At 38.8% G+C, this 26,116-nt stretch overlaps 3 protein-coding genes across 3 annotated transcripts in view; 1 reads left to right on the forward strand and 2 right to left on the reverse strand.

Annotated features, from left to right (window-relative positions):
• The window catches only part of tmtc2a (transmembrane O-mannosyltransferase targeting cadherins 2a), a 63,631-nt gene extending 56,317 nt beyond the window's left edge, over positions 1 to 7,314 (forward strand). Inside the window, 3 exon segments of the mRNA XM_037761158.1 lie at positions 1,887 to 1,950; positions 5,842 to 6,009; positions 6,011 to 7,314. Of these exon segments, the coding sequence (XP_037617086.1) occupies positions 1,887 to 1,950; positions 5,842 to 6,009; positions 6,011 to 6,046 (268 nt within the window). The 3' untranslated portion in view covers positions 6,047 to 7,314.
• A 7,568-nt stretch (positions 7,315 to 14,882) lies between these two features.
• LOC119482882 (protein mono-ADP-ribosyltransferase PARP11-like) lies at positions 14,883 to 17,725 on the reverse strand. The gene is made up of 7 exons (XM_037760783.1): positions 17,484 to 17,725; positions 17,222 to 17,336; positions 17,064 to 17,136; positions 16,869 to 16,932; positions 15,720 to 15,853; positions 15,482 to 15,627; positions 14,883 to 15,385 (listed from the first exon to the last, which is right to left on the reverse strand). Exons 1-7 carry the CDS (start codon positions 17,706 to 17,708, stop codon positions 15,090 to 15,092), a joined length of 1,053 nt encoding a protein of 350 aa, XP_037616711.1. The 5' UTR covers positions 17,709 to 17,725; the 3' UTR covers positions 14,883 to 15,089.
• Positions 17,726 to 19,258: 1,533 nt separating this feature from the next.
• On the reverse strand, positions 19,259 to 23,755 carry LOC119483205 (protein mono-ADP-ribosyltransferase PARP11-like). The gene is made up of 8 exons (XM_037761321.1): positions 23,591 to 23,755; positions 23,233 to 23,357; positions 21,810 to 21,930; positions 21,574 to 21,649; positions 21,124 to 21,196; positions 20,883 to 21,010; positions 20,381 to 20,532; positions 19,259 to 20,279 (listed from the first exon to the last, which is right to left on the reverse strand). Exons 2-8 carry the CDS (start codon positions 23,347 to 23,349, stop codon positions 19,963 to 19,965), a joined length of 984 nt encoding a protein of 327 aa, XP_037617249.1. The 5' UTR covers positions 23,350 to 23,357; positions 23,591 to 23,755; the 3' UTR covers positions 19,259 to 19,962.
• Between the last annotated feature and the right edge of the window lie 2,361 nt (positions 23,756 to 26,116).

Consider the following 26,116-nt stretch of genomic DNA (forward strand, 5'->3'; position numbering starts at 1 on the left):
GCATATATATAAACATATATAAATAAATAATTTAATTTAATTTAATATTGCTGTTATTTACAGATTTTATTACATTTTTTATTTACTTTTTAATTATTTTATTTATTTATCTTCATATTTCCAAAAGTTGTATTTACTTATTTATTATTTTATTTATTTATCTTTATATTTCCTTCCACATTTTTTATTTACTTATTTATTATTTTATTTATCCCTTTTTATATTTCCTTCCACATTTATTTTCTTTTTTGTTTTTACAGATGTATTCTATTTTATGGCACTCCTTTGACTCCATACCTTATAACCTGACTCCAGCTCTTGACCAAACAAAACACAGACCGAGGAAGCGCACTATAAGATGATGACTATGATAGTCAGTCATGAACTCCAGTGAACTCCTGATAAAGTGTTGCATGGATTTTAAAGGCATATTTTACTTCAGCCTTATAAATATTAATTACCATGTCGGGAAATAATAGTTTCCTTGACTTTATTAACTTTGGCACTGCGAAGTCCGGTTCATGTACTCTTTGGATAAAACTGTATGGAGCAGATTAACTGTTGCCATTTTATGAACCCAGCTGTAAAGTGTAAGGGTGGGCTGGTTTGGTGAAGTGTTTCTGGCATCATAAACATCCATCTCTCTTCATCATACTCTGATAAATAATAAGTAAGGCATAATGGACACGTCATTATCTTAGAGTAACAATAAAAAAAATCAATACCCCAATATGAAATCTAAGATGAATTATCACAGTTATTACACGGCTAAGAAATGAATCACCTGACACAGAACATTGTTTCCTTTTATTAGAAACTAAAGTATTTTACAAGCTTATATGAAAAGAATATTTCAAACTTGCTGCAGCCGATGTGGATGTGTACCATCCGTTGGCTATTATGTTACAGTATGGATACTAAGTCCTTGGTAAGAAACATCTTTGTCTGCAGGTGCAAAAAGTTACATAATTTTGGTATCAACTGTTGTTTTTTAATTAGAAATTAATTACAAATTGCCCCAAGGGATATGATATCTGCAAAGTAAAAAGCTTAAAATAATTGTATGTTAATTAGTAATAATAATCCTTAGAATTTGATCATTAGCCAATAAGAATTTACTTTAAAGTTTGCTTAAGTTATAAAGTTATGCTTAATTTTCCTCTTATCTTTGCTGTTTCGCAAGTAGACCTTGTTCCATTGTAAGGGTTCACAAACCAATAAAAGGTTGTTAACTGGCACATTTTGAATAAAGTTGATTTATCTGTAGTGTGCCTGCTAAATAAGATGGTGCATTTTTATTTGATGTAATCCTATATTTTCAAAAATAGTCGTCTCTGAAAAGGAGACCTCTTTTTCAAGAGAGACCTGTGCACAAGAAAAGAAAAAGAAAGATACAGTATAAGTATAGACAAACACACAATTTACATAAAGAAGAGATTTTAATTTCAAAATACACTATTTAAAACCAGTTTTTCCAAGACGAAGATTCGGTATAGCCAATGCTTGAAGTGGAAAAAATGAAGTGCCAGCACTCCCCTTATTCACATGTTGGTGCGTGTATCGGCCGGTATCAGCAATCATTATTACATTCTGAATTTCTACAGTGAATCAAATAAATGCTACTAGGAGATAATGGGTTTGGGGGACCTAACTTAATTATTTAAGTTAGGTTAACCTAATCTTAACATGTAATAAATCCAATAAAAATGACAAGTAAAATCACCACAGAGGCATTTTACAACAATTAAACAGTAATTCACATGATGAGCTGTGCAGTAATGAATGAATTAAATTATCAGTAATTTGTATTAGTACCATATTATTAATATAAACTGTGTTATGTCCCATTCTTACTCTTCTCTTCTCTCTTCTATCTTCCTCTTCAGACAGGCCAGTCTCAATGAGGCAGCAGAGAGGCAGTATGAGCTTGCAGCCAGCCTCAGACCAGATGTAAGTACCTGGACTGGTGGGCCTGTTAGCACTTATCATGGAAATGCACACTCACACGCCTGCGCTGTAAATCCAATTTACAACATGCTACGTGTTACCCATCATCCTGACATTATATTATAGTGCTGTTGTTGCTGGCAAACAGAGAATATGAAATGGAAACTGTTCGTGGCTTGCGAACCGGTTGCCTCGATGTGCTTATGCAAACACAGAGAGACGAGTGCAGCGGTTGCCGTCGCCCCGTTATTCAATTCACACGTTTCGGCTTCAGAGTAAATACTCGATCATCATCACGGTGTAGTTTAACAGACAAGAGCCTTGAGGGATATCACGTCTCTCCGTGTCAGCACAATGCGGTTGAGGAAGTTGGGGGGGTATTATATCCTGTTTCTGTATATCAGTCAGTCACTTCAAAGGTAAAGGGTAACTTAGGAGCCGCTGTGTTTTCAGACAGGACCTAGAAGGAGCTTCCTGCAGTCATTTGTCATGTTAGTCTGCTTAGTGACGTCTGCTCTGGGACTTACGTTGCCACAGGAGAGAGGGGTAGACTTTCATTTTCATGCCCTTCACTGGAGTGACTAGTGTTACTCTATATTGCCACACCCTTTATGTTGTTTTTTTGTCTGATCAACGTCGCCAGATATACTCTAATTATCATATTTGTACGATAATTTTGCCCTCTGTACGATGTACAATCAGTACATGTACGATACTTTGACCATTTGACCAGTTGGTTTTAGTCTGAGCTGTGACTTAATTCATGTCTGGATAGCAATGTCTGGATCGATCCCCCAGAAAGAGTGCCGGGCTGTGACCGGAATTCAACGTTTTAACGATTTATTTGTAACGTAACTTCCGTATTTAAGTTACGCCACTTCTGGAGTTTTTTTTTTTTAAACCACGATCTTTTCCTAAACCTAACAAAGTAGTTTTGTTGCCTAAACCTAACCAAGTTGTTTTCTGTGAAGACGGAAGTTTATTTTGAAAAGACTGTATGCATGTAACGAGCGGAAAGTGACACGTGTTGCTTGACACAAAAAATGAGAAATAACTTTTTGTATCATACGAACCTTTGTAAGAGGCAGGTGTATATTTATTTATTTTTTGTTCAAATTAGCTGAGCTACTCTACTATTTTTTCCACGTACCCCCTGGTAACTACAGTCCTGGCTGGGAATCACTGCTTTAAAGCGTCAGCCCCTTTTTAGATAAGGTCTGCCTGTCTGTTTATATCCTGTTTAAGCCTTAAAAGCGGAGTAAATCCATAGAAGATAAGAATACTGGTTGTCCATTTTAATTTTTGAAAGCCATGTGTCTATATTTTTTTTCTGTGTAAAAAAAAAAAATAAGATACCCCCAAGTCGCAGTCATTATAATTCACAGTCTGGACCCAGTCATGTGCACATTCAGACACGCTGAGGGCTTCTCTTGTTATTTGTCACGAGTAAAGCGCCTCTTGTCTTTGACATTTTCCCCATACATGTCTACTTAGCGAATGACAGTCTCTCAAATATCATCTTAATCCAGTAGCTTTGAGGTCATGAAAGATTCGGCTCTTGCTCTACGTGTTAAGAAAGGCAACGATTGTGCGCCTCCAGAGAAAGCTGCAGATCGAGTTTTTCATTTTGCACACATAGATTGAAATGCTTTATTTACATCACACAGATAGAGGTTCATCTCAAATATATAACGCTGTTCTCTGAGCAGAATAGTCTATATTTACTGAGTGTGGAAAATGGTAATTCTATGAGTAATTAGGCGACAGTGTGAAAAAGGATGATATGATGTGCTAATATTGGAATAATTATATATTTTTTTAGTTTAAAGCTTTAATCCTTAAGATTTCAGTCGTTGTTGATTTGGCAACACCTGTGGTTACCATGGCAACAGCAAGTGCAGTTTAATATGACAGCAAACAATCCTTGAGCAGCTACATTGTCAGAAATACAACAAAAGAAAAAGTCTGTTTTTAGAGCAGCCAAACAAACTTTTCGCTGATAAACTATTGAAATGAAAGGAAAGTTGCATATTAATAGCTTCTGAATGTAATTTTAAGAATTTTTAAAAATGTAATCCAACTTTTTTGTGGTAAAAAAACATATCAGACAATTATTTTTCAAAGCAGAGTATTGTTTATATGTCTGGAGAGGATCTTTAAAGGGGACCTATTATGTTTTAATTGCTTTTTCCCTTTTCTTTAGTGTGTTATATAGTTTTTTGTGCATGTAAAAGGTCTGCCAAGTTACAAAGCCCAAAGTCCAAAGGGAGTTACTCTCCCCCACAGAAACACTGCTCCTGAACTATCTGAAAGGCCTTTCTTGAACTCCCGCCTTTTCTTCCGTAACGTGGTGATGTCACCAAGTAACACATTTGCACAAAACCTGCCTAGCGGCTAGTTTGGCACCCCCTAAAACAAAGCTAGTTAGAGCGAAGCTGGAGCGTATTCTGAAGAGTTTGGTTCAGTTGACCAATCGCAACGGAGTGGGCCAGCTGGCCAATCAGAGCAGACTGGGCTTTGAGTGGGCGGGGCCAGGAGCTCAAACAGAGCGTTTCAGACAGAGGTGCAAAAAGAGGTGCTGCAGCACAGCCGGTGTGAGAAAAGTAAAGCATTTTTTGAACATTAAAGCATGTAAACATGTTCCATTAGAAACCCAAAATACAAGTATGAACCTGAAAATAAGCATAATAGATCCTCTTTAAGGATTATAAGTGTTAAGACAATATGATAATGGTTCACTGTAGCTCACAGGGCATGGTGCATCTCAAAAGCTGAAGGTTAGAGGCAGATGCTATCTTAAAAATACTGTATATCCAACTGGCTGAGGGTCAAGAGCTTACATCTGTTTCATCAGTGAGTGTATTTCAGCAAGACATCAAAATAAAGGCAAAAAAAGGAATTACTGGATTACTCCGTCTGCCTCGCTATACACAGAAAACAAGCAAGGCTCCATTTCTGATGATTTAGCCCAGTCTGTGTATTGCATATCACCCAGTTGTTTAGAATGGCAAAGGGACCCTCATTTATCTAGCTTAGTGTGTCTCGGCTGCTCACAAAGTTCCTCAGTGATACAAAAAGCAGAACAGGGGTTTAGAGCGCTTTGAAATGTAAGCGCTCGATACAATCATTTGTTGCACTAGGTGGAAAACAAACCCACTGCACTGCAGCTCCGCTCTCTGTAAAACTGCATTAATTAAGATGAGGTGAGAAAAACAAGCTCCCAAACGCTCGTCTTTTAACACCGCTCGAGAAGTGGAATGTAAACGAGTGAAATATCAGCGCTAAGATGAGACGAACAGTTTGTGTTTGGGGAGAGAGAATCTGTGAAGTAGTTGCCAAGTTGCTAACCATGTGTCATGCAGCGAGGACGCGGGCCTGGGAACGAGGCCAGGTCTAGAGGATGAGGTGCCGACGAGGATGAGATTTGGGCGTGTCTGGCTTACTGAGAGTCATGTCTATGGACCTGGGTTTTGTAGATTTCCCACGACTGGTACACTATTCAGCACCAGATGGTTTCACTTTGCAACTTCAAAAGATGGTATTTCATTAAACAGGACTGTAGAAATACACCTCCAAAATGGGTTGTTCATGCATCCTCCTTGTCTTTGGCCATGCCTGCTACTGTGCTAAGAGATTGCATTAGGGGCTAATTTAATGCATGTTTGATTTTCTAAGCCTTTAGCAAATTTGACCAGAGCCCTTGCCTTAATCCTCCGTCCATAAAAAAAACCTGGCAATGCGTGTATGTCTCACATAACTGTCCGTGCCAAATGTAGAACTGAGAAGGGCAAGTTTAAAATAGTTTGCCCGGATAGATCAATCCAAGGTCGACACGGATGCAACTCACTGTAATTATGGTGTTATGCAACACTCTGTCTCCTTTTTTTCTCCCAGTACCCGGCTGCTCTGATGAACCTCGGTGCCATCCTCCACCTGAACGGGAAGCTCCCTGAAGCCGAGGCCAACTACCTGCGCGCGCTCCAGCTCAAACCCGACGACGTCATCACCCAGTCCAACCTGCGCAAGCTGTGGAACATCATGGAGAGGCAGGGAATCAGGATTAAAGCGTGGGCTCGGGACGCAGAGGAAAGACCTTTGAACTGAGAGAGTTTGCCGCTCTGTTCTCTTCACGATGACGCAGCGTGTCCTCCCCGAGAGCGAAACACAGGATGTGGAAGAGCTGGAGGCTAAACGCTCTCTCTACGAGACAGGAAAGACTAATTCTTTAGAGTTGTGACCTGTGATGCTTGTGGAAGACAGTTTTTGAGGCTTGGCATGTTTTGGATTCAAGGTTCAGGCCGATAATACGTCACCACCGGTGCTGTGTGGGGGCTCAAACGACTAATGCTACCTTTATTATTACATTTGTCGTTAAACGATGCACTGAAATCAAAGGCAAATAACTGCAAAATCTAAAAGAAAAAAATCTTGAGAACAAATGTCTCTAAAATCAGCTGATTATTATTTCACTATCAGTAAAATCTTAGGTATGTTTTAAAGCACTTAATTTGAAAGCGGATGTAGCAAAAGTATTTAAATAATAATGTCTGCAGAAATATTGTCAGCATTGTCGGGTGAATGATGCCAACGTATTGTTGTTAAAGGAGAACTCCACCGAATTTACACATCAAAGTCTGTTTACAGGTCTGCATATGTGAAAAAAAGTTGTATAAAACCTTTTGTGGCTGCAGAAGGAGCTGCGAAATGTCGGATAAATTGCCTCAAGTGACGTCACTCGAGTCAGCTTCAGTTGCGGCTGAACACTACAAGTTTGAAAAATGCTAAATAAGCGTGGAGTTGGAAAGAAGTGATCTTACCAGACCTCTGTAGCCTGCTCCTAACCTCTGCTTGAGGCTAGCCGGCACCCGAATCTCTGTCCGAACTGTCGGTGGTTGAGTTGCATTGTGGGTAATGTAGGCACTAAGTTTTGACATGAAAGAAGAATGTGCGGAATAAAAAAGACGATATCTCTGGTTCTGCATCGATTTTGATCCTTTTTATTTTAAACTGTCCATTGTGAGTCAGACAATGTTATAGGAGTGCAATAGGGATGTCACGAGAACCGATACTTCGGTACCTCATTCGATGCCAAAATTTTGAAAAAGTGACTGTACTTGTTTTTCTACAGTACCCTATTTTTTCCTCGATATTGCTACATTGCGAACAACAAATCTATGTTGAAATCTGCTTACCAGCTGCTTATAGCTAACATTAACTAGCTCCTGTCCTTTACATTATGATGAGTTCAGGCTCTATTCAGTGAAAATGAGTATTTGGCAAAGGTAAATTATATCGTTATCATGGTGAGTTCAAATGTAATCTTGTAAAATGTAGTTTTTGGCGAGAAACTTGAATAAATCTAGTTGTTTGAAGGAGATGTTTTCACAGCAATATAAATTGTTAATAGAGAGGGAAATATGTTTAACTTCCTAACAAAAACCAATATGCAAATGGTAATAAAGGAGTGTATGTTGAAGTACATGGGATTTTACTTTTGTTTTTTGCTGTGGTATCGAATTGGTATCGAGAATCGTGAAATTTCTTTGGCATTGGTATCGACTACTAAATTCCTGGTTTCGTGACATCCCTAGAGTGCAACGCTTGATCTGTGTTAAACCCATATTAATTACCCTCAGGGTGCTCTCGCCTTCAACACAGTAAATACATAACATTAAAAGCATGCCAGTGCTAAGGCATCTTCAGGTACCACCCTCTAATACAGCGCTGTGTAGTAAATTCAAAAGACCAGGTTAAAGCATCACGCATAGCCAATTCACATCCTGTTGTCCGAGTCACTGAAGATTGTTTGCACCTGGTGCATTGTAAATGCTTTGTGACTGTAAAAAATGAAAAACAGATCATGAGGAAACTCCTCCGCGGTGCCAAAGCTTGTACTGAGTCTTTACGCCTCTCGTGCCAAGCAAGAACTGAAAATGTGTTTGTGTTCCTTGTGTCAAATGAAGATGTTTCATTTCATGTGATCAGACGATCGAACTTAATTTATTAATACATGTCGTTTTATGTGAAAAAGCCAACACTGTGCCGTCGCTGTCGCAGTAGCCCACCCTCTCTGATTTTATCCACATAGATAGGCTACATGACAATTACATTAAAATGTTCTTTTTTTATATATATATGTGTATTATTTCCCTCTCTGCTCAGGGACATCAGGTTGTGGTTCCTGTCACAGAAAGGCTTTGTGACACAGAGAGAGCTTCTTAAAACGATGTTAGGTGTTTTTTTTTGATGATCGTGATGTTAAATTATAGAAAATGTGTAGCTGGAAATGTGTTGTGTTTTGTAAAGAAAAGTGAACCTTTTTCCATAATAAAAAAAACATGACCTTTGCTGTCAGCAGTGTGATGTCCTCGGGGAAGCCGATGTAAATTCAGCCCGCCAACCCACATGTATATTTATGTGAATACAGATTATGCACTGAGTTGATATTTGGCCTTTAATCCCGTCACTGCATGCAAACACACAGAGACCAAAGAGTTTCCCATGAAGCCGGTACAACGGGAAAATATGTGAGTGGGCTGTGTTCAAAACTGCAGTTGTTTACTTCCCTAAAGCCGATATACAATATTACCAGCTACAGTACATAATACTCAAGTTTGCAGTGAGCAAATAGGAAGCCCCTAAAACCAACAAGAAACAAGGGAGAAATATGCCGCAACTGAGTCCATAACGCTCAACATAAGTATATTTCACCACTATAAAAATCATGCATGAAAAAAAAAACACATGTGCCACACAATTAGAAATTAGCAGACACAAAAACATCTGCCACAAGCATCTGTTTTGGTCCTGCAAGCAGCCAAGACATCAACTCATGATGTTGATACAGTAACACAAGCAGCAAATGAGTTATTCGTAACACAGTGGTGTAAAGTACCTAAGTTTACCTACATTTATACTAGTTACTTTACAGATTCAAATTATTAATACCAAATATTGTCAGCAAATGAGATATGATGTATACTTATCATTAATATTATTATAGATTAATACATTTACCAGCTCCATATGTGCATTAATCTATCAAATTATAGATTATATTCCAATATGGGCCATCTGCATAATCAGTAATTTAACTTTCTTTTTTTTTTTACTTTTATTTTATATTTTATTTTCATAAAGTATGTTTTACTTTTACTTTAAGTATATTTTGATGCTGATACTTTTATACTTTAACTTGAGTACAGTTTTGAATGCAGGACCTTCACTTGTAACGGAGTATTTTTACACTGTGGTATTACTTGAGTCAATAATCTGACTACTTCTTCCACCAATTTTTTGAAAAGTTACATTATGATACTTCCTACAGGAAAGCTGGTATATTAAATAGACCTTTTTCACAGCAGTCATTTGTACTTGTCACAGCAAGACAAATCACAGGTGTGACTGATAACACTAACGATCCACTCAGGGGAGCCAGGGTGAGCCATCGTTATCATTATGAATTACACCTGTGCTTTCCCTGCTGTGACAAGTCAAAATGTGCTGTCAGAAAGGTTTATTCTACAGCAGCAAACAATCCCTTTAAAACTGTCTAAGTCACACTGTGTTCAGTCACAAAAATAGAGCACATAAAAATCCATTGTATTGAACCATGTTTGGAATTGTCTCCCTGAACTAGTTTGCATTTAATTGAGATATATTTTTTGTGTTTGACATGTTCAAATGTTATATAATGTGGAAAAGGAAGTCTCTCCAGTGCTGTTAACCTAGACTTGGTTTCATTAGAGACAGAGAAGAATAGTGCCACGCTCTCTCTCTCGCTCTCTCTCTCTCTAAATGTCACAACACACACAAAGAGACACAGCTCTCAGAGAGGAACCACTAATTAGACTTCTCACACACACACTCAACATGTTGATATCATCTGATCGAGCAGACATCAAAGAGGTTCTAATCACATGCCGGCTTCGAGCACACCGAGCTGTAAATATTTAAGAAGATATCAAACTTGACTCATTGACTTGCAGGAACTCGCAGCCCCAGTTTTCCAGCATTTCAAAACTAGCAGCATAAATCTACGAGGACACATTTAGTTACGTAATAATAAGAACACTGAACCAAGAATGTATTTGTTATGCATAGAAACAACCTTATTTTTGAAACGCCATCTGCTAGACTCATCGCTGAATCTGCCCATCTCACCCTTAGGACCAATTAAATCATCTCAAATAGTTTACTGAGAGATGATAGCCTGCGTGGCTCTGCATGGGAAAACAGCTCCCAACTACAAAAAAATACCAATACCATACCAGTAAACAGCCACATACTCATGTGGCTCTATACAATATTGTGCCAAAATACATAAATAAACAAGTAAAAATGAAAATAGAGGAGATGATTTTTCTGCGGTTGTTGCAAATGAAATTGGGGTGTGAATATTTTAGTCCATATAAATGATGGAATAATAAAATAATTACAGTGTGTGAGTGTGTGTATGTCTCTTAGGAGTGTGGAATGGTAATGTTATTGGTTTTCTTGCAGTCTAATAGTCTGTCTAATGTAATACTGAATTACATCATCTTATTGACAGTAATGTGATTTCCATGTTTTATCCATTTAAAGGGACAGTGTGTAGGATTTTGCGGCATCTTGTGGTGTGGTTGCAGATTGCAACCGACCGAGTACCCCTCCGCTCACTCCTCCCTTTTCCGAGACTGCGTTAATGTGAGCAGCCGAGTGCAAAACCGTGGTAACACCCTCGCTCACAGGCCATCCTTACCATAATAACACAACTTTAGGAGCAATGGAGGTCAGACGGCGGCTGGCGAAACCACGGTTTTGCACTCTGCAGCTCACATTACCAGTTTCACAAATGTGTCGGAGAACTACGGTGGCCCTCAGGTAACGTAAAAGCATGACAGGCTCTCTTTAGAGCCAGTGTTTGGTTTAGAACATGGCGGCGCAACATGGCAGACTCCGTGAAGAGGACCTGCTCCCAATATGAAAGGCTCATTCTAGGCTAACGAAAACACAACAATTCTTAGTTTTAGGTGATTATACACTAATGAAAACATAGTTATGAATATTATATTCACATTTCTGCTAATAGATCCCCTGAAATGATACACACTGTTCCTTTAAGTACACAGAAGTATATGAACATCAGTACAGAATAAATAAAGTTTTGGGTAAATGAAACGATACCACATCATATTAATTCAGGGCATACCTCAAAAATGGATGTAATGGATTCATTTGGCAAAAGTTGTCTCATCCTGGGACTTGCTCACACTCTATCCCAACACCTTCTCATACCAACTCATCATATACTTGACGCTTTGTCACAACCCTTGGCATCACTGTTTTCGGTTGCAGTAATCACACGCTCAGGTTTAGGGCAACAAGATCACATAGTTAGGTTTAGGAAAAAAACAACATGGTTGGGCTACGTTTGTACAGTGAAAATGACTCTGAACGTTGTGAACGGGGGACACGAACAAACGGCTGATTGTAACGTGACGCACGGGATACGAACATCGGTCATCCTGGATGAAAGCCTTGCGTTTGTTGGACCCATCCACCAATCCTGTGTCTCTTTTCTTTTTTTTTAAAGATTATTTTTTGGGCTTTTATTCCTTTATTTGACAGAGACAGAGATAGTTTTTTGTAAGGGGGAGAGAGAGAGGGGATGACATGCAGCAAAGGGCCGCAGGTCGGATTAGAACCTGGGGCCGCTGCGGTAAGGACTAAGCCTTGGTACATGGGACGCCCGCTCTACCAGGTGAGCTACTGCGGCGCCCCTGTGTCTCTTTTCTTAAAGCTACGCAAACACACTCCCGGCGCACTCTCCCTGAGCGTTTAATATTGACGTAGATGGGTTTACATGGAACACCCGGTGCGTCTCAGACCGATGCTAAAAGGTGCCTTGTGTGGCGGTACCGAACGCCGATGGCCATGACAAAGCGGTGGCATTTGACACCACTGGGAATGAAAACGGGCTGTCTATCCACAGTGATAAAGCTTATTACAATTGTAAAGTATTGTCCTGTGGAGAGAAGAAACAGCGAGCACCTATTTTTGTAAACCTGGCCCTGTATTGTCTCTGAAGGTCACACGAGCTTGACACCCAATGAGGAAGCCCTTTCACAACCTCTTCTTCTTCTTCCTGCCTGAACACACCACTTGGAGTGGTGCCAAGTGGCCAAATCAGTTTCATTTAGCACAAGGGAAACAATACAAGCAAGTCATCCTGTCTAATTGCAGCTGTCTGAACTGTACTTTACACCTATAACTACCAATTAACTATAAGCTGCCTTTGTCCCTCATCATATGAAAGTAATGCACACATGATGGCGACATGTGCTCCATATCCGGCGGACATGACTTCTGACGGTGGGTGCAACACCTGGGCCTTCATGTTAAAGTAAACCACTAAAACTACACAATAGGGGAGGAAGTTTGGCAGGCCCCATGACACATGAAAGATTTCCTCTCCCGCTGCTCGATACTACGCCTGCATGGCAAACATATGGGAGCAGTGGAAGCATATGGCTGGTGCCTTTATGTCCTGGTGTTTCAGTGATGTGGGCATTAGATGTGGTTTAACTGAACAGTCAGGCAAACAAACATCTCTTCACTAGAGGTTGTGTTTATTGTAAAAATACTTATCCCAGATGCACATATAAAGTATGAATGTATAAAGAAGCAAGGAATTAAAATAGCAAGTAGTAGTAGTAAGTATACTAATATCAGTGTGCTTGTAGTTTACTTTTAAGTGTACAACTTCAATACTTCTTGGGATAAATTGGCCCACTTTTAGTGTACTTTAAGTGTAAGAATAGTAAACTTTGAGTTGTATTTTGTACTGCAACTATATTATGAAGTGAACTATACTACAAGGGAACTTATAGGTATGCTGTTAGGTTACTAGTTATATACTTGTAGCCCACTTTTTAGTTTATGAAACACTTTACAGTTTAAAGTATACTCTCAGTAAACTACTATTTTATTAGTTTTTACTGCAAGTATACTTGAAAGTTCTCTTGATATTTCGTGATGAGATAAAAAAAAAGTTTTTCTCACATGCTTCCATGGTGAACGGAGAATGCAAAAAGGTAGAAAATTCTTGAATATTTAAAATAAATTAATATCAAAACATATGTTTACAAACTCTCACACCCTCTAACAGGCTACTCTATCAAAAAGGAAGCATAAGCCAAGTATAATTAGACCCTTCTGTATACTTGTCAGTATAAGACAAGTATACTTAGACCTTTCTGTATACTTGTCAGTATAACACAAGTATACTTAGACCTTTCTGTATACTTGTCAGTACAAGACAAGTATACTTACACCTTTCTGTATACTTGTCAGTAGAAGCCAAGTATACTTAAGTATTGTTTTGTTAAGTATATCTCTGATAAGTATATAAAAAGTAAAATGAAAGCATACTCTCTTATTTTAAGTTTAAAAGAAGTATACTAATCGCACACTTGAATAAACGTCTTTTTGGTAAGGGTTCCACCACTGACTGTGACTCTTGGGTAACTAATCATGATGATGCTGGGAGAATAAATCCAGATGAGCTGCTGACTCACCCCAAAGGAGTTTTGTGCAGAAATAATGGCAAAAATGTGCCATTAGAAACCACTAAACATAATGTGGACCAGCCAATAATGATCTCTGCCAAGACTTCAACCTCTATTTCTTAAATGTATACAGCGACCTCTGCTGACAGCTTCCCTTTAATACAATTGGCTCCATTTCAAGGAGGAAATGGAGAAGGTGAATAAACCCCTTAGGAAAAAAAACACTCACACATACTGATATATTTAACTTGTTATTCATTATTGTTTATTTCAGTGATATTACTGGGCAGAATAGGGTCAACACTTTAAGTAAGACAACATTACAGCCAGTGCAGTGAGTGCATCAGGTGTGTGGTATTTGCTTTAATTGTGAAAAACCTGTTTCGACGTCACTGATTGGGGCGTGTTGTAAGTTTGACACCTGCAGAGAGCAGCGCAATGTGTTAGTTAAGTTTCAATTTCCTCGCTCCTGTTGAAAGTGCTTGGTAATAGTTTAGAGGAACTGTATATGCTGCCAAGAAAGTCTACACTACACCTGCAAATATTAACAGACTGTAATCTGAGTAAGTGGTCTAGAATTGTTAGTAGCTCCCTGAAACCGCAGTCATTTTAGACCCTTTATTCCCAGTAATAACCCAGAAGATAAAAAGTTGAAACAGGAATAAATATCGATTTTTTTTTGGGTTCTGACAGGAAATTTATTTATGAAGCTCCTCTGTTTCACGGTCAAAGAGAAATCTGAGTAATGTGGTCATAACTGTTATGTTATTGTAAACACACGTGACCAAACCTGTAATTATGCATTTTAAAAACAATACTTTAAAGGTCCCATATGATGCTCATTTTCTGGTTCATACTTGTATTTTGGGTTTCTACTAGAACATGTTTACATGCTTTAATGTTCAAAAAAAACTTTTATTTTTATCATACTGTCTGTCTGAATATACCTGTATTTACTCTCTGTCTGAAAGGCTCTATTTTAGCTAATTTCAACGGAATTGCATTGCTAGGCAAAGGTTTGGGTCCATGTTTACTTCCTGTCTGCTGTTGTTGTTGCATGTGCGATATGTATGCATGCCGTAGTGTCCAGTATTGCATACTGTAATATTTCACTGGAAAGAGTATGCAATTTGCGTACTACTGGTTTCATACTAAGGTTTCGGAAAAAATCTCACATACTGTTTTAGCGTACTAAATAGCACTTTATGGAATTTTGGACGCAACCCTACACTGCAACTTGAAATAAACTGGGACACATTTTGAATGTTTACATTTAAAACAGTGAAATTGTCTATATATTGTATATCTGTGAAATCACAAAATTACAGAAGTCCTGACTGCTTGTTTCAAAGGCACAGTTTCTGAATCCGGGCTGTGTGTATTTCTACAGGGATTGAGCGTTTAGATACTTTCACAGTATTCATATAGCAATTAAACCTGCTTTACAATAAGAAATGACATTAAAATCTCACTTCTTACAATATGGGACCTTTTAATATTTGTACAACTACTTCTTTTTTATAGCTAAACGTATGTAAACATATAGCTTTCATTCCTTCATATAACTGCAGATTCTAGGTAGACATGTTGACTTCATCTGTACTGAATCAAATACTCTGGATATATTTGATTTGGATCAAAAATGACAAAGATCTTGGGATGTTTGATATCATCCACGCAGCTGTAGTGGGAGTTTTCACTTCCATGATCAGGTTTTTTGAAATACTTCTGTCCAACGGTTGATTTTCCGACTATCACACGAGCCAGAAATATTATTTTAGTGTATTCACCCTTCACGCCTCGTGTTTCCCCGCCATACAGCGGCAATGGATCCGTGCTGCTTGTGCTGTATTTGTCCGCAAATGCTGCATGTTGTGCAAAATATATTCCTAAATAAAAACAAAGAAAGTCAGATCAGTCATACTCATATTTACAATTATTTATATTGTATATACAGTACATTGGTGCACAGTCATTTAACTTACCTGTGCCATACACGCCATGTCGAGCTATCCGTATATCAAAGTTATACTTGCAAACGCTGTCAACGTTTGTGATTTTAGTCCCATGAAAGAGTCTTCTCTCCTGAATTTCTTTGACCCCTTGGATTCTCATTAGCTGCTTCTTTTTGCTTTGACACAAATAAAGAGGAGAAGCATGTTGATTACAAAGAAGGGGAATGATGAAAGGAATGGAGGGAGACCAACTCAAAGACCTACTTACCGACAATATATGTCCCATAGGTCCAAATTCTGTATCCTGCTGATTGATACAATGGATCTGTGCAACAGCCCATCCGTCTTCACATAATCTGCCACAGTCTGATACTCATCGGTTAATTCACTCAGAGGGATTAACTGTAAAATATAGTAAAAATACACATTTAAACATTCAAAACAACACAATATGAATGTATCAGTCAAGGAATCATAGCTTTTGCATCCCAATGGATGTCAGATTTTTTAAAACATACAGAATGTGAAAACATTTATAAAAAGTACAATTTTGTGGTATTTTGTGACCTTCGAATTATGGTTCTATCTGACTTTTTTTTTGGAATTTTTTTTATATTCAAGTTAACTCAAGTCTCTCCAAGTTAACATTTTGTATAGGCCTAGGTATTTTTTTTTGTTTTATACATTAATAGCCCTAAAATTTGAAACAGAAAAAAAAGTGATTTTTACCACAGCTAACCCCAGTTTGTGGCTCTTCTGTATTATCATTAGGCTACATTTGAGTCACTTTTTTCCTGAAAGATAAATACCAAACTATGCCTCTAACCATCTGGATGAAAACATATTCCATCCCCTGCACATTAAAAATGATTTTTAACCTGTTTTTTCATAATGCAATTTTTTTTTTTTCCTGATCCAAACAAAGATGCAAACGTTAGCGTTAACGTTAGCTCTATGCTTAATTTAGACAATTTGAACCTAAATTTAAAAGTTATATTTGTCTATATTTAATGTTACTTTCTATTATTTTATACTATATTATATATTTTTTCATACAAAACCATTTAATATTTCAGAGAAACTCAGAGATGCTTAGCTGACTCAACTGCAATTCTAAGAGAGGCAATTGTGTGTGCAGCAGCTGTGTGTTAGCAAGAATTAAATGTTATTAGTAACTCAAGTTACTGTGACTTTGAGTTACTTCAGAGATGACAAAAACAAATGCCAATATTTTTAATATGTAGGAACATGAAATTAAGTTTCAACATTTTAATGTTTTAACTCTAACTCTACTGTGGTTCTAACTGGGTTTGTGTCTGTTTATAAGGATGTAGGATGCCCTTTAGAGAACCATATAATTCCTTGGTCACAACTTGCTTTACTGAATAGTTTTCAATACATTTGTTGTCATTGTCACCTGGTATGGACAAGTGGGATCAACCTTTTCCCAGATGACCGGAGAAGCACTGAAGCAGGAGCAACTGTGGGAAAGAAGAGGAACTGGTTTCCACTGTGCTGAGTTTCACTTTCATTTATCAAGAAACCATACCATGACTCACTGCTGTGAGTGTAAATCATTTCTTATATATTCATGTTTTAAACCTCACTTTACCTTCTCTCAATGTTGTAGCCCCCCCGTTGGATTCGTCTTTGCCATCCTGTGATGAGGTCAGTCTTTAACATTGCTGTATAAAAAAACACGGAAGTCATGTCAACTAATTTCTTTATAGGTAAATGAGTGAGGAAAAAAGAAAAAATGCATTCAGATACCTGAGAAATCGATCTTGTAGCGACAATTGAATGAAGAGCTGCTTAACACTGCTTTTGAGTTTCTTCTGTAATATTTTTCAATATCCTCGCTCCTCAGGGGGTTATCGGGGTCATCCTACAGGATGGACAGAACAAAAGTTTAGCTATACGTCAGACATTCCGCTCTGTAGATGATGATCTCTAGATAATGATAGAAGTTGATCTAAAGATTAAGAATTTAAAAAAATTAAGAAAAATAAATAAAAAATATAAGAAAAATCACCTCAAATCTGTGCCACCTTCCACAGTCTGCCAGGTAATACCACCACAACGGGGGGTCTGATGTGTCCATGTCTTCCACGTCTTCATTGTCCCACATTGTCCCGACAGAAATTAAATTGATATCACAACGAAAGCTAAATAAATAAACTGGCCTTCCTCTCTCTGATGTGCTCAGGTAACTATTACAGTTCAAACAGGTTTTTCTCGTATATGAATTAGATGTCATTCATAGCCACACCTCTGAGGTAGGCTGGCTTCTCTCACTTTGATGAGGAAGAGCATGTGACCAGCACAAGCTAACTTATCATCAGGTGTCTTCTCTGAAATATGTTAAAAAAGAAAAATATATATATATATTTACGTTGAAAAGTTTATTAACATGTGCAAATTACAGACACACACATAGAGCTTCATACACCCCTACACTCACACACAGCTGTAGTGTTATGACTGAAGACATCAGGTTGTCTCTTCACTTGTTTGCATTTACTAGGAAATGCAAAATGTTTCTTAAGATCCATCCTTGTTACTGTTACGCCACCTTGTGGCAAATATGATACTCTGAATTAAGGCTGCACAATTGAAGTTTGACCTAATTTGCAATATGACCTACTGCAATTTTCAAAATCGCAGGAGGGGCAATAATTGTTAAAGGCCAAATGTATGTCAAAATACCATTTTAAAGGTCCCATATTGTGAAAAAAGTGAGATTTTCATGGCTTTTATATTATAAAGCAGGTTTAAGTGCTTTAATAAATACTGTGAAAGTATTGAAAGGCTCAATCCACAGAGAAACACACACAGTCCGTATTCAGAAACTGTGTCTGTCCATTTGTGATGTCACAAACATACAATATATAGACCATAGATATAAAACTGTTTTATATCTAGACCATTTCACAGTTTTAAACATAAATATTCAAAATGTGTCCCAGTTTATTTCCTGCGGCAGTGTATATGAATGACATCAGCTGACGGGAAGTAAACATATACCCAAGCTGTTGCCTAGCAACACAGTTCCGTTGCAATTCCATAGGCATATTCAGGCACACAGTACGAGGAAAAAATAAAGGGTTTTATGAAGATCAAAGCATGTAAACATGCTCTAGTAGAAACATAAAATACAAGTATGTACCTGAAAATTAACACAATATGGAACCTTTAAGTTAAATATTGTGGTGCTGCAGAGATGTTCTGGCCTACACATCATATTCTGCAGACTTAAGAAAACATCTTTGTTTGGTACAGATCCCTGCAAAAATCATTATCATTTTAATATGTTTTTAAATAAAAATAAGAACGATAATGTATAAATTATCATTCCCTCTTATATACCGCAATTGCAATATCAGTCAGAAATAATCCCAATTTAGTATTTTTTCAAAATCGTGCAGCCCTACTCTGAATCCTTTTTTTTCTCTCCTTGCTCAAAACACGCACACTCAATCATTCAATGAATTCAACAAACGCACACAGCAAAGCAAAAAATTACATTTTTGTGGTTAGTTTTCATTACAGTACTATACATGTGCTGGCTACATTCATTTTTCTTTTTTAGATAAATTTACACCAGGTGCAAAGATAACCTGCTTATTCCTTTAAAGAAACATGTTAGCAGGTGGTGACATCACACTCAGATGAAGTCAAATGTGATGCTGATCTTGTTTTGGTTCGGAATGAACTCGGTTTTGCGAACGCGTACAAAATCCAACCCCCCGGCCACCGCCAAGTCTTTTAAAAGATCGAAGTAAAAAGAAAACACAGAAACATATTGCTCAAGGACCACAGGTGAACACGACATCACAACTTTATGTCATTGTGACACAATTACAAAACCTTTCATGGAAAGGGGGGAAAAAGTCCACTGATGCATGGCTTAAAAAAATGCAGAGGTAGAAGCGTTTTTTGGAACAAAAACAAAAATCCATGCCCACATAATGCGTTGTACTATAGGTACACACGGGTGTCACTAACTGACAGGTCACGGTGCTGAATGAGTGAGCAGTGTGGTTTTTGGTTTCGTCGTTTGGAATCATGTCTACATGACTTGTAAATAAGCTCATGCGTGGCACTGTGGATGTGGAGGCCGATGGCAGGACATCACCTACTGTATAACCTAAAGGCTGCAAGTGCCACTCTTATTTTAAAACAACTGTGCACACATATTGAACAAGCAAAGCACAGGTTTCTGCAGTTAATACAAAAATTGTCACAAAGACACTTTAAGTCAGTATTTTCATCCTTTTTTTTTACGTCGCAGAAACATTCAGACCACGCGGTCTTAGAATATGCTGTACAGTATACAAACTGTACACAAAGTCTTTTATTGTCTTCATGTTTTTTTCCAATTTCCCCAAAGGCACTTTAGATGACACATGCTCCAGTTAGGCACTGGATCTGAAGAAAAAGCCCCGTCTGTTTTTCCCTTATTTTCCATGTTTGAGATCCAGCCTCTGTTAAAAAAGTCTTCTTGTTAGGCTTCAGTAGAACTCAATCAGATACTCCGGGTAAATCTGATTGCTGTCAAAAATGACATAAATCTTTGGATTGGCCATGTCGTCCACACAACTGTCGTAAAAGTTGGTGAAGCTGGCGTCCTTGGAGGGCGGTCTGCAGTACATGGGATGACCCACCGTGTATTCCCCAACGAGCACCCTGGCCAGGAACATGGTCTTGTAGGGCGGCTCACTGGCAAATATCGGCGGGGCGAGTCCGTGTCTCTGCAGGGTGGTGTTGTGCTTCCCTGTGGTGAGACAGAATTTACTGGAGTATTTGGCATCCCGGGCGAAGTAGCTTCCTGCGGGGAAGGAAAATTGAACAAAATGTTACAAAAATCAGACAATAAAAAGTGCGGTGAATTGTTTCACGGTGTTTACATCACAACACAGACGGATCTACCTTTGCCATAGACATCGCCGTGGCTTCCCGTCAGCCGCCAGTCAAAGTTAAACGTACATATAGCCTGTATGTTGCTGTGTCCGGTGCCGTGAAACAGCATTCGCTCCTCAATATCCAGCGTGCGCTTGACTTTTCGCAACTGTGTTTTCTTCCTTAGGGGAGAGAACCAAGGAATGACAACACAGAGTACTGATCATCACTTCAGCATCAAAATCAATTAAAGGGGACATATTATAAAAAAAGTGAGATTTTCATGTTTTTTTTATTATAAAGCAGGCTTATGTCCTATGTAAATACTGTGAAAGTATCGAAAATGAGCATAATATGGGACCTTTAAATGTTTCAGTAAAGGTGAAAATGCTCTGAATTCATTCGGTTGATTTACTTTAACAGAAGAAAAGCCCTCAAATCAAATCACAATCACATCAGAATTAACTGCTAACACAAACGAGCACTTTTGGACATCGTGCCGTCCGCTCGCAACAACACAACAGTCGTCTACCTGCAGAAGAATTCCCATAAGTCCAGGTTCTGAATCCTCTGGATTGATTTGATTGGATGGTCCATCGTCCTTTCATACAGTCTGGCGACCTCTTTAAACTCGTAGGTGTCTCTTCCGAGCGGGAGGAGCTGCAAAAACACAATCGTGGGTAAAGCAGCAGCCTCTGGGGCAAAATGCTAACCCTAACCAATACCAACAATGTGTGTGTGTGTGTGTCACAGTAATGTGTTGTTTTACTCACCTGATAGGGCTCATCTGTATTAATTCTCTCCCAATGACACGGCACAGGCAAGGCAAGATTATCACAAATAAACCTGGGAGGATAAGTGAAAGAGGGAGAAGAGGGGTCAGTAAATAAATTGAAGTATAAGACTGAGTGTGTTTGCATTATGTCAACACACCAATGTAATTAAGAAAAAGCATGACCCTATTCTAAGATATCTGTCTAAGCCTCTCCATCCTAGTGTTTTTGGAGAGACCAAAGTTCAGGGTCAGCTGCAGGTCATCTCCCCGTGGAGCTCGTAGGAATTTACCCTCAAGGATTCCTGAGGTTGACCTTTTTAATTTAAAGCATGGTCTCCTTACTCCCAACCTCACCCTGCCTGCTCCAGTATATTTTCTTTGTTAGATGAAGGGATGAATTTAAGACAAAAAAGTTCTCTCGGTGTTCGCTTTAATCACCAAATCTTACCTGAATCCAGTCGCAGAGTGGAAGGAGCGCTTGATCGGCCGCTGCTTCCCCGTCGTTACATTTATCTGTCGCATCACTGGTGAGGAATTCAACAAAGATTAGAGGCACAGGAAGAATCTCTGTAACAGGATAAATTCTGCTTCCAAATCTTTCCTTTCTTTTCATAATTCTGAGGGCTGAATATTCGCTATCCTGATGACTTTTCGTATAACTTCAACTGACTCATCATTGTATACCTGAGAAGTCCAGTCTGTAGGTGTACTTGGCTGTGTAGAATTCCATGACGCCTCGCTGGTTTCTGTTGTAGCACTGCTCAATCTGAGCACTCGTCACAGAGCAGGCTGCGCTGGGATCAATCTGCAGGGGAAATTGAGAAATATACATAAGTTGATTCGTCGATCGACGGACAGTCAAGTGGCAGCTATTTAGATAATTTGCTTATTTTTCAATTAAAAGGCAAACGTGTTAGTTACAGCGCTTTTGTTGTGATAATTTGCTGCTTATGTTATAGTATGTGATAGTAAATTGAATATCTTCAGGTTTTGGGATGTTGGTCAGACAAAACTAGTCCTTTGAAGACATCACATTAGGCTTAAGGAAAGTATTTTTCTTCAGTGGCTGCAATTGAGTTAGTTGCAGTCCTAGTCTAATATTTATATATATATTTATATGTATTTATATATATATATATATATATATATATATATATGTATATGATATATGATATAAAATGATATTGCACAGTGAGAATGAATGAATGAATGAATGAATGAAATTCCACCTGACAATATCAGGTTATTGTCAAAGGAACAATGCAATGGGATTGACAGTAATGGTCTCTAATCATTTGCCACTGACAGACATTTTTCGTGCACAAAGACAACACACATGGAATGATATTGACTAATGAATCTCAACCAGAGAAGAAGAGCTAGTTTGTGACATTGCACCTGCAGACTTTTGGGCTCTCAGTTGCACACAATTACAGACCCAGATATTAAAGGTCCCATATTGTAAAAAAGGAGATTTTCATGTCTTTTACATTATAAAGCAGGTTTAAGTACTATATAAATACTGTGAAACTATCAAAACGCTCAATATATATAAAAAAAACACACACAGCCCGTATTCAGAAATTTGGCGTTTGAAACCAGCCGTTTCGATTTCTTTTAAGGTTAATAAACCTCATTTTCAAATTCTACCAAATTTTTTATTTAAAAAGAGCAGAAATTCTGAATTATTCTGACTACAGTTATCAGAGGAACATAATGTTGATGGATTATCACAGACGGGTATATATAGTTTAGTTAGAATATTGTTTTGAAACCTTTACATCTTCTTTGTTTTTTTTAATGTCAGCACATAATGACACATGTGGTCCTCAAAAATGACCCGAGAAGACCACAGATGCTATAAATTAGAATAAAACACCCATAATTCAATGAAAGTAGTGGTCATTAATTTTTTTTGTAAAAGAACATAGTGTAGGGAAACATCCATGTTATTTTGGGGCAATTAGATGAAAGAAATTATGATGTAGTGAATTTTGAAAATGGGTCAAATTTGACCCTAGGACAACAGGAAGGTTAAAGAGGGAGGGGGCAATAATAGGCTATAAGGAAGTGTATTGTGAGGTGTAAAGTTGTCATGTGAAACTACCTCAAACATGTGCCACACTCCACACTCAGCCAGGTAGAACCAGCACCAGTTGGTGTCTGAGGTGTCCATCTCCTCCATCTCAGTGGACTCCTCCTCTGACGACCTGATGGCTAACATGGCTCAATCTGAAATTTAATAAGTGAATATAAATGAAATAAATGTATGGGAAGGGAGGGGAGGATCATGTTTTATTAGTGTGACAATCCCAGAGTCAAGGGGATGTTTTTAAATCATGGTCGTGAGGGCATTTTCATGTTGTAAACAAATTCAAATAATACAGGAAATAGCCACATAGCTGTCATTAGCTCTCACTGCCGCACTAGACTGTCTCTTTTGTTAACTTAACAGGGTGTCTTACCGGTGTCCAGCCTGTCTCTAAACTGGGGTCCCCTGTCCTTATCGGGATATGAAGCCTTCATGCATTATGAATCAGGAGAAATCACAGACTCCGGGTGAGAACGGAGGGCTGCTGACGCTACAGATCATTTTCCTTTCTCCTAGCCTGTTGTTTACTTTTACTTCCTGGTTCGTCACGCACAAAACGTCAATGCGTCATCGGGATGTAACTCCTCCCCCTCGTTACATTGGAGTATAAAATTCCTGAGTTTGTCCTGTCAGGTACATAAGTCTGCCCAGATAGATAGATAGATAGATAGATGGATGGATGGATAGATAGATGGATAGGTGGGTTGGTGGATGGGTGGATGGATGGATGGATGGATGGATGGATAGGTGGGTTGGTGGATGGGTGGATGGATGGATGGATGGATGGATGGATAGGTGGGTTGGTGGATGGATGGATGGATGGATAGATAGGTAGGTAGGTAGATAGGTGGGTGGGTGGATGGATGGATGGATGGATGGATGGATAGGTGGGTTGGTGGATGGGTGGATGGATGGATGGATGGATGGATGGATAGGTGGGTTGGTGGATGGGTGGATGGATGGATGGATGGATGGATGGATGGATAGGTGGGTTGGTGGATGGATGGATGGATGGATAGATAGGTAGGTAGGTAGATAGGTGGGTGGGTGGATGGATGGATGGATGGATAGGTGGGTTGGTGGATGGATGGATGGATGGATGGATGGATGGATGGATGGATGGATAGGTGGGTTGGTGGATGGATGGATGGATGGATGGATAGGTGGGTTGGTGGATGGATGGATGGATGGATGGATAGGTGGGTTGGTGGATGGATGGATGGATGGATAGATAGATAGATAGATAGATAGATAGATAGATAGATAGATAGATGGATGGATGGATGGATGGATAGATAGGTAGGTGGGTGGGTGGATGGATGGATGGATGGATAGGTGGGTTGGTGGATGGATGGATGGATGGATGGATGGATGGATAGGTGGGTTGGTGGATGGGTGGATGGATGGATGGATGGATGGATGGATGGATGGATAGGTGGGTTGGTGGATGGATGGATGGATGGATAGATAGGTAGGTAGGTAGATAGGTGGGTGGGTGGATGGATGGATGGATGGATAGGTGGGTTGGTGGATGGATGGATGGATGGATGGATGGATGGATAGGTGGGTTGGTGGATGGATGGATGGATGGATAGGTGGGTTGGTGGATGGATGGATGGATGGATGGATAGGTGGGTTGGTGGATGGATGGATGGATGGATAGATAGATAGATAGATAGATAGATAGATAGATAGATAGATAGATAGGTAGATTGGATAGATAGATAGATAGATAGATAGATAGATAGATAGATAGATAGATAGATAGATAGATAGATAGATAGATAGATAGATAGATAGGTAGATAGATAGATAGATAGATAGATAGATAGGTAGATTGGATAGATAGATAGATAGATAGATAGATAGATAGATAGATAGATAGGTAGATTGGATAGATAGATAGATAGATAGATAGATAGATAGATAGGTAGGTAGGTAGATTGGATAGATGGATAGATAGGTAGATAGGTAGATAGGTAGGTAGGTAGATTGGATAGATGGATAGATAGATAGATACCAGGTGGTGTAGTGCAAGCGAGCTGTTCTGTAATGCAGGTGTCAACCTTTTCCAGGCTCTGTTGAGAAACCTGATGTATAAATTTATATGTCGGCTAAATGATTCTCAGAACATCATTATCATGCTACTGTCAAATCCTTGTTTTAGTGTTATACGATACCAGTCACCCCTGTGGAAACACTGGGGTAACTGTCTTTTATAAAAAGTGGCAGTTTCTATTTTAATGTATGTATTGTTGTTTGTGTTGTATGTTTTTTAATGGACTTCGAGTCTGTCAATAAAGATGAATTGAAATAGATAGATAGATAGATAGATAGATAGATAAATAGATAGATAGATAGATAGATAGGTAAGTAGATAGTAACTGTATTGATCCCGAGGGAAATTCAAGTTTCCAGCATCACTGGAGAGTGTTAAAAGTGAGTATGGTGCAGGGTAACTCCAGTAGCTTAGTCTATGAAAGTGCACTGTGTGCATTATTATCTGTCCTGCAGACATCCTCCTTTGTCCCCCCCCCCGGCCCCCCTCTAGAGAGTACAGTTTGATGCTAAACGAGCTCCTCTGTTTGGTGATGACGGCGTGCAGAGGATGGCTGGCGTTGAGAAGTGTGGCCAACAGTCTGTTGAGTGTTCTTCCCTCTGCCACCGTCACCATAGAGTCGAGCTCCATGCCGACCACAGAGCAGGCTCGCCTGATCAGCTTGTCCAGCCTCGAGGTGTCCCTCTTAGTTGTGCTGATACCACACCAATAAATAATAATAATAATATTATGATATCAACAGTTGTGCATATAGAAGTAGACCCCTGGTATGCAGTGCCTATGCATAGAAATTTAGTATTAGACAAGGAAACTGAAAGATCAAATGGTGGTTTAACATGT

The sequence above is a fragment of the Sebastes umbrosus genome, chromosome 23 (assembly GCF_015220745.1).
Source record: "Sebastes umbrosus isolate fSebUmb1 chromosome 23, fSebUmb1.pri, whole genome shotgun sequence".
In the NCBI taxonomy this organism is placed as follows: domain Eukaryota; kingdom Metazoa; phylum Chordata; class Actinopteri; order Perciformes; family Sebastidae; genus Sebastes; species Sebastes umbrosus.